Source organism: Rhincodon typus, chromosome 20 (genome assembly GCF_021869965.1).
Source record: "Rhincodon typus isolate 14 chromosome 20, sRhiTyp1.1, whole genome shotgun sequence".
In the NCBI taxonomy this organism is placed as follows: Eukaryota; Metazoa; Chordata; class Chondrichthyes; order Orectolobiformes; family Rhincodontidae; genus Rhincodon; species Rhincodon typus.
In genome coordinates this window covers 41,500,801-41,516,746 of record NC_063351.1, presented here as the reverse complement: position 1 = coordinate 41,516,746, position 15,946 = coordinate 41,500,801, and the positions used below count along the sequence as shown (strand labels likewise).

Genomic DNA, 15,946 nt, shown 5'->3' with positions numbered 1-15,946 from the left:
ACGCTGCCATATGGGAATGAGGAAAAAGAGGAAAAATTAGAAATTTTAATGAGGACATTTCTTGTGATGTAAATATTGATCAATGCATAGAAGGATTTAGGATGCAAAAACCCTGGAGTCATTTAACAAGCCTATTAAAATGCCAGGAAATGTGGACTGTCTGGATTGGTGAATTAAGATGGGCTAAGACTTCTTTAAACATTTTGTGATCAATGAACTTAACAATTTCATCATATTTAAGGTATTCAGGAATGAAGCCTTGATTACCCATCTGATGATGCAGCTTCATGACTCAGCTAGACATTTCTCTTTAATAGTTCAGGGAATGTAGATGTTGCTTGCCAAGTGAGCATGTATTGCCCATCCCTAATTACCTTTGCAAAGGTCTTCAGCTAATAGCTGAGCATCACAAACAAATCTCAAGCAATACATTAACCCAACTTGGACAATTCTGGGCTAGTGGAGGGTGGGAATGGCAGCAGCACTAAAGATAAGGAGTAAGGGAGAGTAGGAACTAGATCAAAAAAACAACACCTGGAAACTGCAACAAAATAGCTTCAAAATATGGTTTACCTCAATGTGTGAAGTGTTTCTCTGAAGATGTTCAATGTTTTCTTTCAATGTTTCCTATTAAAGCAGACACCAAACACAGTCAACAAAACCCATCGCATCATCATTCATTTTCTAACATACGAGACCAAATTTCTACCCTTTTTTTAACTGAGTTTTCCATCATTCAAGGCACTGACTCAATATTGGAGTTGTTTCAGAATCTCTTCAATAGCTCCTCCTTATGTCTGCTCTTCAGGTGTGAATCTAGACAGTGAAAGGGTAGGAGGTTGCGGAAAGTCCAATCCTCTCCTAATCCAATATCCATAAACATGTTCAATTTATCAGGGGTTACTGGATAATGATCCACAGGAATTTGATCTTTGGCTGACCTCCCACTCCTAAACCATAGGAACACAGGAATTACTGCATGAAAGAAAGTCTAAGACTTATCTGGTTCACAGTCAATCATTCCAACAGATAATAATGGAATTATTCAAAACAAACGAGCAACCTATAACAAACCTAGACGTGAGGTGAGGAAAACCCCCAAGTCGCTAAGAGATTTGGGAGCTATCGATCCAAAATCAACTATTCCTCCAAATTTTGTTACACCCACCACACATCATATCTCAAAGTCTTTGGATTCTGAAAATCCAACATGCTATTTTATGAAAGCAATCTAATTTACATCTGAATCAATCAATTTTATCTGCTTACATTGCCTCGGTCAAGAGCCAGATCTGTAGACTTTTTAAAATTCATTCATGGAAGGTGGGCATTGTTGGCACAGGAACATAAGAAGATAGGAACAGGATTAGGCCATTCAGTCCATCAATCCTGCCATGCCATTGAATACGATCAGGGTTGATGGAATACTTCAATACCTTTAGTAATCAAAAATCTATCAATTTCTACCTTAAAACATATTCAGAGATTGAGCTTCCAAAGTCCTCTGTGCAGAGAATTCCAATGGCTCACAACCCTCTGAGTAAAAGTATTTCTCATCATTTCAAACCTAAGTGCCATCCCCCTTATCTTTAAATTGTGCCACCCGGTTCTAGACTCCGCAACCAGGAAAGCGTCTTACCCCTGTCTATCCCTATAAGTACTTTCTAAGTTTCAATGAGATCAGCTCTCATTCTTAAAAATTCTGGAGAATACAAGGACCAGTTTGCCCAATCTCTCCTCATAAGACAGTCCTGCCATACCAGGAACAAGTCTGCTAAACCTTTGTTACACCCCCGATTTGGCAATAATATTTTTCCCGAGATGAGTAGCCCAAAGTTCTACACAGTAGTCCGGGTGCAATCTAACCAAGCTTCTAAACAATTGAAGCAAGACTTCACCATTCCTGTTCTCAAACCCTCTTGCAATAAAGTATCACATTCAATTAGCCTTCCTAATAGCTGGCTGCACATACATGCTAGCTTTCAGTGAAGGGCCGGTAAGTTTCCACCCAATCTTTAGATTAGTTCTGAGTTCACCCCTGTTTGACATGCAGACTGTTCCTCTGGATCTAATGTTCTGGACAAGCCAAAACAATTGTTTGTGCTTTACATAATCCTGTCCGTTTGGAATTTGACAAAAGGTAAGTACACTTTCACTCAACCTTCAATTTGATGCCGAGAACATGCTCCAGAGACTCTGCAATTTCCATCTAATTTGAGGTAAATAGGTTCAAATGGCAAATGTAGCCCTTTTATAAATAGAATCTGGCATAATGCAAGCGTTAAAAATCAGAAACAAAAACAGAATGTGCTAGAAATACTTAGCAGGGAATTAACCACCTGTAAGGAGACTAGAGGAGTTAATGGTTTGGGTGTACTGAAAGATTGATGGTGATGTGTTATAGTTCACTCAGGGAGCCTGAGTTACTTTGGTAATATACATCTTTATCAGTATGCTGTAGTCTGGTGCTTTGGATAGTGATGGCAGAGGTTCCAACATCTTTTCTCTCACATGACTGATCAGGAATCTCTCCCACTATTACCATTTGCAATTAATGTGAGTTGGATGGATTGTCTCCTCGGTTTTCCACAACTCCTAACTGACTTGCTGAACATTTCTAGTACTCTCTGTTTCTGTTTAAAGTGCAACGACTTGCTCACATGAGAGGCTTTCCTCTCTTCACTTTGGCTACTGTTGTTCAAGGCTCAGTGGAGATGAGATATAGGAAGCTATCTTCTTGCAATCCCTGGTGACCCAATAGCACTTCACAGTGTCAAAGGAGTACCTAACTGGGTCTTTTACAATACAGTGGAATAAAGTGAAAACAGTGACTTTAACTCTTTTATGACAGCAATCTGCTTTTACATAGCACCTTTAGCAAAGAAAATTACCCCAAGGTGCTTTACAGGAATAATACCAGTTAAAAACTGACACTGAATCAAACAAGGAGACATAAGTCAAATGACCAAAATCTCAGTCCAAGTGGTAGATTTTAGGAAATGACTTAAAAGAAAAGAGAGAAGTAAACAAACTGTGAGGTTTATGGATTTACAGAACTTAGGTCCTCAACAATTGAAGACATGGCTTCCTGTAGTGGAGACATTAAAATAAGAGGCCAGAATTGGCATTTTGTGGAGCAGGAGTAGATGACAGAGATAGAGAGTAGTGAGGTTATGGAAGATTTGTAGGTAAGGATGAGAATTTTAAATGCTAGACATTGTATGCTGGAAGCCAACATTAAGTCAATGAGCATGAGGATAAGGGGTAAACATAGCCAGCAGAGTTTTGGATGAACTCAAGTTCAGATAGCACAGAAAATGGGAGACTGGCCAGGAGAGCATCGGAATAGTCAGGCCTACACTGTGAAATGGCTTCACAGTTTCCAGAAAGAGAGACTGAGAATACGGTGAGGAAGTCAGTATGATGGGTACAGCATCAATGGATTAGTTTCTTGAGCTTAATTGGGTTTGTTTCCTTCTCCTTGACATTTCAGACCTTTACAAGTTTCCCATCTTTATTGCTCAAGTGTTGAACTATCATTATGATGCTGTGATTATAATGAAATATGTGAACACATCCAAGTTAAAACTTACAATGTTTGGCACCATGTTGGTCTGGATCCAGCTGTTCAAGTCATTCAGGCTTGCTGCCTCTTTGTTCAGTTCAGTTTTGACTGGGTCCATCTATAAGATAATAAATTACTATGTGTTAATATGCATATCTTTGGGATGGCAGCAGTCTCCCAGTCAGAGGTAGATGTCCACTCAGGTTGGTGTGTTTCTGCCCATGTGTCTTCATGTCATATACACTAGGTAGCTGTTGACAGTTGTATCATTAAGTGATGATGTTTGAGCTCGTTAAGGTGTGCACTCATTAGCATTGAGCAATGATGAGTTTTCCTATTTCAGAGACCCAGGTTTGATTGGATAAAGCATACCTTCTTTGTCAAACACTGCAAGGTCTGGTAGATTGTGGGCCTGATACCAAGTAAATGTCCCTTATGCTGTCCAGTCTAAGGTTGCTGATTTTTGGTGACACATTCTCAGGTGTGGACTTTGCTGACTAACCCTGTGAAGGTGGTGATGGCCCTTCTTCTGAAAGCATTGGTAATGATTTGGTACAATTGAGTGTCTCTCTAGGTCATTTGACAGGGCAATTAAGAGGCACAATATATAAGCCTAGAATGATAAGATAACAACATTTTCTTCCAGCAAGGACAGTAATGTATATTTGAGCTATTAGAACAGTATGACTTCACTTTTACTAATACCAGTTTCTTTATTTAAATATAATTCAATTCTCAAAATACAATGATCAAATTTGAACTCGTGTTCTCTAGAGTCCAAGATTTTGAATTCCTAGCCCACTAACACAATCACTACACTACTGTACTCAAGCATTTTCTGCTTAGATGTATTCCAAGAAGCTTCATTACATGACCCCCACCAACTCTAATTGTTCCACCACCCCCCAACATTCCCACTTTGGCTACACAATATTTCCATTCTTGAAGAGGTTTAGGAGCTAGCTGAGGCAGGAATGGGCAAATGAATGGATGACCTACCTCACTGTTGTTGGTTCTTGTAAGAAGAGCCTCAAAAGATTCTAACAGCCTGAATTGGATCCTGCACTGCCCTCTTCCTGCTCTTTAATTTGTCACTGGTAGAATCCTGGGATAGTGACTAACTTTACAGCTTCTTTTATGCACTTTACTGGCATCTCCCAATGCAAGTTGCCTTTTTCAATGTTTATAATGACAGAAAGCATTGCAGCCTGCATTATTCCTTCTATTAAAGAAGGAGGACAATGGTATGACTGCAATTTAAATTGAACTGTCTAGTTTTGGGGAAGACAAATATTTGGGACGTTTTTGTGAATTTAAATATAAAGTAAAAAGAAGAAAGGATTCCTTCATACAGCACCTTTCACAATCACATGATATCGCAAAGTGTTTTAGACAATTACATAATTTTTAAAGTGTAGCAGTTGGATGTAGTAAACTTATCAGTCAGTTTGTGCACAGCAAGATCCCACAAACAGAATACCGTAATGACTAGACAATCTGTTAGTGATTTTGTTAGAAGGATTAATATTGGCCAAAATATCATGGATCATCCTTAGCCTTCTTCATAGTGTCACTGGGTATTTTACATAAAACTGAGAAGGCAGACAGAGTGTTGAATTAACATCTCACTTGAAACACAGTATTTCCTACAGACCAACACTCCTTGAATAATGCACTGCAAGAGTTAGCCTGGACTTTGTACTCCATTCTCTGGCATGTGACTCGGGCTAATATAGAGATATTCTGTAGAGATATTCCATGGAGTTATATACCATGGTGATAGTCAGTATCGAACCAGCCCTATCAGTTTCACCTCAATTAAGATGAAACTTGACAAAATAAAATACAGTTAAAAAGACATCCGAAACGTGTGTCACTTCTGCTTTCTGGCACGAGTTGATTACAACTGAACTTACCGTACTCTTTGAGAAATTTTGTAATTTCCCCACAGTGATGTGCAGTTCCGGCTGAAATAATGGCATCTCCAGCTGAAAAACAGCAAATGGAAAACAAAATGGATACCATCTAGAATCTAACACAATATTATTACATAACAACTCTAATTGTTCTACCCCAACCACGTTCCCACTTTCGCTACTTGATATTTCTCCAGCATGTCTTCCACAATGCTAACTCTAGCAGAAGTTGTTGGACGGTTGTTGGGGTGCTAGGGTCCAGCGCCAGGGGTCAGTGGCTTGCAAGGCCAGCCAGACCATGTGTGGAAGCCCCTGCGCTGAGCTACTGCAATATATTGTTTATCTATAATCTGTTCTTCTGAGTGTAATGTTTGTCCTTTTAACTGTGTCTTATTTCTAACTTGTACTATGAATCAGTGTCAGGTAATGCAACTACTTCTTTATTCGTGTTTTTGTGTCTAAGATTTGTATCTAGGTAGTTTGTATCTAATGAGAGATGACATTGTAAACTTTTCACTGTACTCCTGTACTTCTGTATGTGTGACAACAAAACCTAATTCTAATTCTAATTGTAAAATCATATTTGCCAGGTGAACATATACCCAGGTTAAAGTGATGAATGTGAGAGACAACTCCAAGAAAGTTCTTGGTAGTAATTGTCCCCTGATAATAATTCTAAACAAATAAGGTGGAATCAGTGGATACAAATTCAGTAGATTGTAGGTGGGCACTTCACTATGGAAGTGACCAGTTTAATTTTGAAAGAACACCCAAACGTTCGTGGCTAAATATTGGGAAAAAAAATAAAAACTTGCATTTCCATGGTACCTTTCATAATCTTGGGATGTGCCAAATATTTTATAACTGGTGAGGTCTTTTTTGAGGTGTAGTCTCTGTTGTAATGGAGGAAACAACTTTTGCACAGCAAGATCCCACAAACAGAAATAAGCCACATGATCAGGAATGTAGGCCTCACTGGGGAAAGGACAGCATTTACTAACAATTCCTTGTTGCCCTTAGAATGAGTTAAACCAGTGTTGTCCTTCATGGTTTGATTCAACTACCCACAAGACCACTTCTGAGGACAGTTAAAAGTCAACCACATTCGGTTACACACAGGCCTAGACAAAGTAAGGATGGAGGTTTCCTCCCCTAAGAGAGAAATTGGTCAGTTGGGATTTCTCTGACAATCTAACAGCTTCATAATCACTTCTTTTTTATTATTTTCTATTTCAATAGCTTGTTTACTTCAATACAAATTTTCAAACTGCCCATGTTGATGGAGTTTGAATTAATAAACTATGTATTGTTATCCAGTTCTTTGAATGACTAGCTCGGTAACAGTACCACTTCACAAGTCAGTGCATGAAGAAACAGGTTTACCTGCTCAGAGATGCTAGTAAAATTTAGATAATCGATTCCAGTGTTTAAGAAATCTTTCAGAGTCGTCCTGCCCTTCTGATCCAGCAGTGTAATTCCTGATAAATTGACATTCAGTTTATCAAATGTACTTGATAGGTCCCCTGTATACTGAGAAAAATAAGATATCAATAATTTATATAGGATAAAAGGAGTATGATTTGGGTGACCATTTTTTTTAATAGAATCCCTACAGTGTGGAAACAGGCCCTTCAGCCCAACAAGTCCACACTGACCCTCAGAACATCCCACCCAGACCCAGACCCATCCCCCTAATCTACACATCTCTGAACCCTATGGACAATTTAGCATGGCCAGTCCACCTACCCTGCACATCTTTGGACTGTGGGAGGAAACCGGAGCACCCGGAGGAAACCCACGCAGACATGGGGAGAATGTGCAGACTCCACACAGACAGTCACCCGAGGGTGGAATCGAACCCACGTCCCTGTCGCTGTGAGGCAGCAGTGCTAACTTCTTGGACTACTATAAAACTTAAACCATCATGGAACAAAATAATCTGGTCTCTTGGGTCAACTACTCCCAAAGCCCATGTACAATCTCTCCATCAGGGAATCTCTGACCCAGTTATCTTCTCCCACCAGTCCAAGTGCAGTACCATTCTGTTTTTGGTCGATAAACAGGAGAGAATAGCAGAGAGAACCCTCTACCATGTTAAGATGAGAAAAACAGTCTGATCTTCCGGAAATCAGGCATCTATTTATTTGCTGGCTGGTTTTCCATTGGATCCCAGTGGAAGAAGTCCCAGCTGTCAAGAGCTGCTGGATGATCAGGGCTCGCTGTTGGTTGAGCACTTCCAGGATTCCCAGTGAAAGGGTGACCACAGGATAGGGGAGGGTTAATGGGCGTGGGTATGGGTAAATTTGTGGGGTGGAAGCTGCAGGGAGACGTGGGCCTTGGGGTTTGAAAGCAAGGGCAGGAGGGAGGCTCTTGGTAGCCACCTCACTGACCTATGCCAGACCCTCTCTTGTTCATGAACTAGGGTCTCTCATCTCACCTGGAGCTGAAGTAATTGCAGTCCAGGTGGGAATAGGCTTTTGGGTGATAACAACTTAACCAGTTAAGGACCTCAATTAGCAATGGGGCAGGAAGGCCAAGCTTGGAGCTCAGGCCGGACTGGGAAGTAGGCAGGTCTCTGGGATGCCACTATCCTGACTCATTAAGTTCCCTTCTGAAATATAGACTCACTACCTCTGGGACCAGAACATTGTGCACAAGCCTATGTCTATGTCCTCTTGAACCTGCCTCCACCACAGTTCCAGGCGATGCATTCCAGACCCAAACTATTCACTGTGTGAAAAAGTTGTTTTCTCATCTCACATTTGCTTCTTTTGCAAATCATTTTAAATCTGGGAACCCTGCAGCCCAATGGTATCAATGTGGATTTCACAAGTTTCAAAATCTCCCCTCCCCCTACCGCATCCCAAAACCAGTCCAGCTCGTCCCTGCCTCCCTAACCTGTTCTTCCTCCCACCTCAAGCCGCACCTCCATCTCCTACCGACCAACCTCATCCCGCCCCCTTGACCTGTCCGTCCTCCCTGGACTGACCTATCCCCTTCCTAACTCCCTACCTACACTCACCTTTACTGGCTCCATCCCCGCCTCTTCGACCTGTTTGTTTCCTCTCCACCTATCCTCTCCTCTATCCCTCTTCTATCCGCCTCCCACTCTCTCCCTATTTATTTCAAAACCCCCTTCCCCTCCCCCTTTTCTGATGAAGGGTCTAGGCCCGAAACGTCAGCCTCTCTGCTCCTATGATGCTGCTTGGCCTGCTGTGTTCATCCAGCCCTGCACCTTGTTGTCTCGGATTCTCCAGCATCTGCAGTTCCTACTATCTCTGATTAAATACTTCTGAATTGTATTTATTATCACATGTAGGAAAAGCAGCAACAGATTTACACAAAGCAAAGCTCCAACAGTGAGAATGACCTGATATCTGCACTTCTGTGTCTTCAAAGGCAAGATAGTGGTCCAGTAAACTGGGGAAAACTATCCTGTTTTTCTTCAGATTAGTGCCATGAGAGGCTTAACTCCCCTATGGCATGACCTCAGTTTAAAATTTCAGGCAAAAGACAGCATCAGTTCTAAAATGCAGTTCTTCCTCAGCCTAATTTGCACAGTCAAGTGCCTAGTATGAGGCTGAAACCTTCAAATCTTTGAGATAGAGACAGGCATACTGCGAACTAAGTAATAGTTCACAGCTAACCGGTCTTTGGATGCAGCACTACGCAACCCACGTACAGCCTTCGTACTGCAAATATTTCTGCTTCATGTATGTCAGGACTTTACAGTAACGCTTGGATAAAAGAATCAGGGAACCAAAAGAAATATAGAAATAGTCCATGCCCCCCTGCTTCCAATGCTGACACAATTCCTTTAGAATTCTATGGCGACAGTTCCTCTCCCTCAACTTTTAAACAGATTTATCATTGGCATATGAGATGGATTTGAGTTCCTGATCTCCCTCACGGTGAGTTCCCTATCTCAATTATACTCTCTGGCCTTGAAAATTGTAAAATAGGAGGCAGAGAATCCCAAAGGAAAGGGGTGTGTCAGGTTGCCACTGAGACATGTGGACCTTCTGGCACACATGGAGAAAACAGATTCAGTAGCTCCCAGTGTATTAGTCTCTGACTGTGAGAACACTACTTCAGCAGCAAAAAAATACATTCTGCTTCTCCCCACTGAACAAGTAATTTCTCAATGCTCCTTACCTTGTTGCATGCCAGGCCTTTATATCTAAAAGAACATTTTCAGTGTTTTATAAATCCATTCACAAGATATGGTGTCACTGTCCAGGCCAGTATTTGCCCAGAGGGCAATTAAGAGTCAGCCATATTGCTCTGGGTCCACGGTCACAAATACGTCAGACCAGGTAAGGACAGTAGTTACCTTCCCCAAAGGGTATTAGTGAATCAGATGGGATTTTAACAACAATGGTTTCATGGTCACCATTAGACTAATAACTCGATACTTTTAAAAAAATGTATTAATTCAATTCCACGTCATGGTACGGTTTGAACCCAGGTACCCAGAACATGACCATGGTCTTTAGATTAATAGTCTAAACACTAGGGTATCACCTCCAGTCCACAGTTGTACTGTGATTTCTGGGATGGGTCTGTTCCCATAGCCTTTCCTTTATTTGAGAGTAAGAAATAAGTGGGAAGATGGGGAACACTATTTTAAAAAATGAGAGTTCAACCAGTTGAGATGGAGATGAGGAAGTAAACTATATAAACACAGAAACAGTAACAGGAAATGTCCGATGCTTTCTCTAGGCAATGCACTATTAAAAGGACCAGTTACTGCTACAAACAGGCACTACATGGACAGTCAAGAAAAACCAGAGGGCACTGAAATAACTCCACAGAGACCAGTATCATGACACCAAGTCACCCTTTATTTACACGTGGACAGCCCTTGTCACTGATCCAGTTCCCTCAGAGCCAGCTCTCAGAGCAAACAGGATGTCTGACACTCCTGTTCTTATCTGTCAGCCAGGGCTCCCTGATTGGGCCAGATTAACAGCCCCAATCAGGGAACTCGTATTCTGTAAGGCCACCTGGTTGACCTTGTCATCATCACTACAGGTATATTTGTAAAGATCCTATGGTTTGTCCAGCCTGTCTCCATTCAATTCCTATCAACCTGACTTAAGACCATGTGATCTCCTGGGAGAGATGAAAATCTGGGCTGAATTTAAGAAAAGGAAGTCTGGAAAATTCCTCTCTGACTCCCTTAGCTGATCAAAATTAGTCTAGGAAACCAATCTAGCCCAAAACAAGATAGCAGTCAGGAATGAGAACCCTGGCTGATCTAGGATCCAATCTACAAAGTGGAGCCCTGCTGCAGTTAATTAACACCACATAGTATCCCCTGGTTTATTCCATATGCCAGATAGTCACACCGATCTACTGGTGACAGGTTGGAACAGTGTAAATTTGTGATCTTGTGCTGCCTCGGACAATTGTGGATGCTCCATCATTAAATATATTTAAGGTTATGATACACAGATTTTTGTTCTCTCAGGGAATTCAGGACTATGGGAAATGAGCAGGAAAACGGAGTTGAAGCAGTAGATCGTTATTGATTGTCTTGACAGGTGGAGGGGCCCCAAGGGCCTGTATGAGCTACCCGTCCTATTTCTCACGTTCTTATGTGCAAAGACCATCAGAAAACTGACCCTCCGAAGACAAATTCCAAACTCATACAGTCATACAGTTTGCAATAACTGAGCCAAGTTTATATTCAGCATTAGCCCAAAATTATCAAAACAACTGAACTTGGCTAACACCCAACTGGTTGCTGACTTACCTTACTCAGGTTCAAATATTCATCCAGGTTGAAGTTCTTCCCTAGTTGCAAGGCCTTCCATGCAGATTTGTTGTTTTGGCAGTCACTGTATGAAAAAAAAGGAGTTCAGTGTGCAAGTGGTCACCAAGATAGCATACAGAGTCCTGAGTTTTATACACAGAGGCATTGCGTACAAAAGCCAGGAGGTTATGTTCAATTATTTGAGAAAAACACTAATTTGGCCCAGTGAGTATGCTGTTTTCTTTTCTGGATATGACACTTCATGAAAAACATGAAGGACAAGAGTTTCCCCACGGCTTCAAGGGTCCCATCATCATCATAAGCGCCAGAGCTTGCAATATGTCAAGAAGCGTTATCCAGCTGTGATTTTCCTTGAACTGGCCAATTAATGGCCAGCAGGAGAACTCACTGTCCAATTGAGGCACCGGGTGAGCCATCAAGGTTGGAAATTCAGCTGCAGGAGTAATCCCACCCCCACCCTCCAAGCTAGGAAGATGCAGCAGCCTGTCTTTTCCAGTCAGAGAGAATGCCCTAGGTGGAGGCACTCTCCCTCCAACTTTTACACTGAAATACAGAACTTGTCAGTCAGGCCACCATAATGAAAATGGTATCTCCTGCACAGAGGATCTGAAGCCAAAGTCAGGTGGACAGAGAGGGTCTGCCTGCAGCACTGAGGCTGTGTCAGCCCCTGGGAAGCAGCCTCCAGATATCTCGGCTGTTCAATCAGATAGGTGTTGATCTGTAACCTAACTGAATGTTTGCCCCACCTGTATTTGTATTTTAACATCTGTACTTTAAACTATGAATCTGGTTAACATTCTAATAATGATCATTTCCAGTAGGAAAGAATCAAACTATCACCTCTTAATATTCAATAGCATTAGCATCACTGAATTCCCCACTGTCAACATTCTGGGGTTACCATTGACCAGAAACTGAACTGGAACTAGTCACATAAATACTAAGGCTACAAGAGCAGATCAGAGGCTTGGTGTGGAGCTGGATGAACACAGCAGGCCAGGCAGCATCAGAGGAGCAGGAAAGCTGACGTTTCGGGTCAGGACCCATCTTCTGAAGGGTCTTCTGAAGAAGAGTTCAGACACAAAACGTCAGCTTTCCTGCTCCTCTGATGCTGCTTGGCCTGCTGTGTTCATCCACCTCCACACCTTGTTATCTCAGACTCCAGCATCGGCAGTTCCTACTATCCCAGATCAGATGCTTGATTCCTTGCAGAAAGTAACCCTCCTTCTGATTCCCCAAAGCCTGATAACCATCTACAAGGCACAAGTCAGGAGTGTGATGGAAAACTCCTCACTTGCCTGAATGAGCGCAGCTCCGACAACACTTAAGAAGCTTGACATCATTTAGGTCAAAGCAACGCACTTGATTGGCACTACACCCACAAATATTCACTCCCACCACCATCGATTATTCAGGAGAAGCAATGTGTATCATCGGCAAGATGAACTGTAGAAATTCACCAAGGCTCCTTGGACAGTGCCTTCTAGACCCACAACCACTTACATCTAGAAGGACTAGGGCAGCAGATACATGGGAACACCCCACAAGTTCCCCTCCAAGATACACACCATCCTGACTTGGAAATATATCGCTATTCCTTCACTGTCAAAATCCTGGACGTTCCTTCTGAGAGAGCATAGTGGGTCTATCTACATCAAATGGATTGTAGTAATTTAAAAGGGCTGCTCACCATTAACTTGTCAAGGGCAAAAGGGGATGGGAAGTAAACATCACAACATCACATGAAATAATAAGAAAAAGCACTGGATGTGTGTTGTTGGTTGAGGATAGATATTGGTCAAGACACAAGGGATAACAACCCTACTTTTTTTCAAAATAGAGTCATGGAATCTTTTACACCCACCTGAACAGGCAGATGGAGTCTGCTAAATAAGAGGCCATGGCATTAGGGGCAAGCTACTGGCATGGATAGAGGATTGGCTGACTGGCAGAAGGCAAAGTGTGGGGATAAAGGGGTCTTTTTCAGTATGGTAGCCGATGAAGAGAGAAGTTCCACAGGGGTTACTGTTTGGACCACAACTATCCATGTTACACATTAATGATCTGGACAAAGTTGCTGAGGGCTTTGTCGTTAAGTTTATGGATGACACAGAGATAAGTGGAGGGACAGGTGGTGTTGAGGAGGCAGGGAGGCTGCAGAAGGACTTAAACAGGCTAGGAGTGTGGGCAAAGAAGTGGCAGATGGAATACAATGTGGGAAAGTGTGAGGTTATGCACTTTGGTAGGAATAATAGAGCCATAGACTCTTTTCTAAATGGGGAAAGGCTTTGGAAATCTGAAGCACAAAAGGACTTAGGAGTCCTTGTTCGTGATTAAGGTTAACATGCAGGTTCATTTGGCAATTGGGAAGGCAAATGCAATATTTGCATTCGTTTCTGGAGGGCTAGAAAACAAAAGCAGAGATGTACTGCTGAGGCTGTATAAGGCTGTTCAGACTGCATTTGGAATATTGTGAGCAGTTTTGGGTCCCATATCTAAGAAAGGATGGAGGGTTCAGGTGAGGTTTACAAGAATGACCCCAGGGATGAAGGGCTTGTCATATGAGGAGCAGTTGAGGACTCTGGGTCTGTACTTAACTATGTTTAGAAGGATGACGGGGTAGGATCTGATTGAAACTTACAGAATACTGAGAAGCCTGGATACAGTGGGCGTGGAGAAGACATTTAAAGTTTTGGCAAAGATCTGTAGCTCGGGTTGTGGGTGAGGTTGTTGACTTGCTCGCTGAGCTGGCTCGTTCTTATTCAGACGTTTTGTCACCATGCTAGGTGACATCATCAGCGGAGCCGCTGATGAAGCGATGTTATTCTACTCCACTTGGAATTTATACAGTATAAGAGATAGGAGAGGTAAGTTTTCTTACACAGTGAATGGTAAGTGCCTGGAATGCACTGCCAGAGGAGGTCGTAGAAGCAGATACAATAGCAATGTTTAAAAGACATCTTGAGAGCTACGTAAATTGGAAGGGAATAGAGGGATATGGTTTTAGTTTAGAAAGGCAGCATGTGTTAGCACAGCTTTGGTGGGCTGAAATGCCTGTTCCTGTGCTTTGTTCTTTATTCTTAGGGCTAAAGGGCTGAATGGCCTAACCCTTCATCTTGCTAAGATGTATGAAGACCATATAATCTGGCAGAGACCCATAAAACATTTGCAGTCAAATTAACATTGTGTTTGAAACAGTATTCCTTTAAGTATAAGATTTATAATTATTTTTTCACCAGAAGGTTTAACAGAGTCAAATTGTCTCACTCTGGAAAAAATTATATAAAGTTGTCTATTTGTAAATCAAGACTAGAAATATAAATACAAATTTGTCACAAGTCTGGCCCTGTGACTTGTTTATAGACATCTAAGATGAAAGTCTAATTGAGAAGTATTTTTTCCTGAGCTTTAAAGGCAGGTTTATATCTTATGGGCTCACTTATTCAGGATATAAACATTTTAATTCCTCCAAATCTACCCGTTATAATGTTAGCATTTATCATCTAAGAAAACAATTTCTTAACTGTTCTTGTTCTATTACAATGCCCTTGTTTAGGATTCAAGTTTCATGTGAACATTATAACTGCTCCTTCCTGGAGTCCACATTTCTATAGTGCCATGGCCACTGGAGTTAGACTGTATAGAAACTCTGATGGGATTAGACTCATTGTCTGCTTCATCTGTAAAATCAACACTTGTGTGCTCTTTCAAATCAGCACGCAGCTTTTCTCAAACCATATAATTGAAGTCTTATGACCCCTAATCTTCAGTTTTCATATAATAGGTTTTATTAAATAACTTCCAATCATTTTGCTACACTTAATCAAATCCGTCGTCATGGAGTCTGGATCTATGTAGAAAGGATGTTTCCTCTTGTGGGAGACTCTAGAACTAGGAGCCACTGGTTAAAAAGAGAATGTGGCCTATGTAAGAGAGATGAGGAGAGGTTTCTTCTCACAGATGGTTGAGAGTCTTTGGAACTCTCTCCCCCAAAAGGAACGTGTTTGAATATTTTTAAAGGCAGAGGTAGTTAGTTTCTTAGTAAGCAAGGGGGTGAAATGTTATTGGGGTTAGTGGGAAGTGTGGAACAATCAAATCAGCCTTAATCTTATTAAATGGTGGAGCTGGCTTGAAGGGCAGAGTGCTATATTCCCACCCCTAAATTCTATGTTTATATGTACCTCATCCACCTATCACATGGCACCCGTCTCCCCCATTCCATTCCACCCCATTTCAATCCCAATCCTGTCTTGCCATCTCTCCCCATGCCATCCTTCTTGGAAACAATCCTTCCCACCAGAGTAACTTTGTTACTGGACACCCTTTATCCTCCCCTCCACAAACCAGCTCAGCCCACTGCCTTAACACTAACCACTGGCAACTGTACTTACATCACCAGCTTTAGCTCCTCAGTGCCACAGACACCAAGCACTGCCCCAGAAAACAAACCAACCCACACCCTTTAAACTAACCAATCAAAAACAACTGGACTGACGAAAGGTGAGTATTATTATTACAGATTTTTCTGAGAATTGAGAAGAGGAAGATAAAGGATGCATACAATTCACTGAGAACTTGTATAAATTAGAGCACTAATTCCCAGAATCATTTTTTTTCCTTTAATCCCTCCACTGTCACCACAGGGAACAGAACTTCACTGAAAGCAGTGGTAGCAGCAGTAGAAGC

General features: G+C 41.7%; 1 protein-coding gene across 2 annotated transcripts in view; it reads right to left on the bottom strand.

Moving 5' to 3' along the window:
- prom2 (prominin 2) overlaps positions 1–15,946 on the bottom strand; it is a 78,663-nt gene that overhangs the window by 10,918 nt on the left and 51,799 nt on the right. For both annotated transcript variants that reach the window (XM_048608768.1, XM_020530288.2), the window contains 5 exons: positions 11,240–11,324; positions 6,865–7,011; positions 5,482–5,553; positions 3,594–3,683; positions 574–627 (listed from right to left, as the gene is read on the bottom strand). In XM_048608768.1, the coding sequence (XP_048464725.1) occupies positions 574–627; positions 3,594–3,683; positions 5,482–5,553; positions 6,865–7,011; positions 11,240–11,324 (448 nt within the window). The remainder of the gene's footprint in view (positions 1–573; positions 628–3,593; positions 3,684–5,481; positions 5,554–6,864; positions 7,012–11,239; positions 11,325–15,946) is intronic.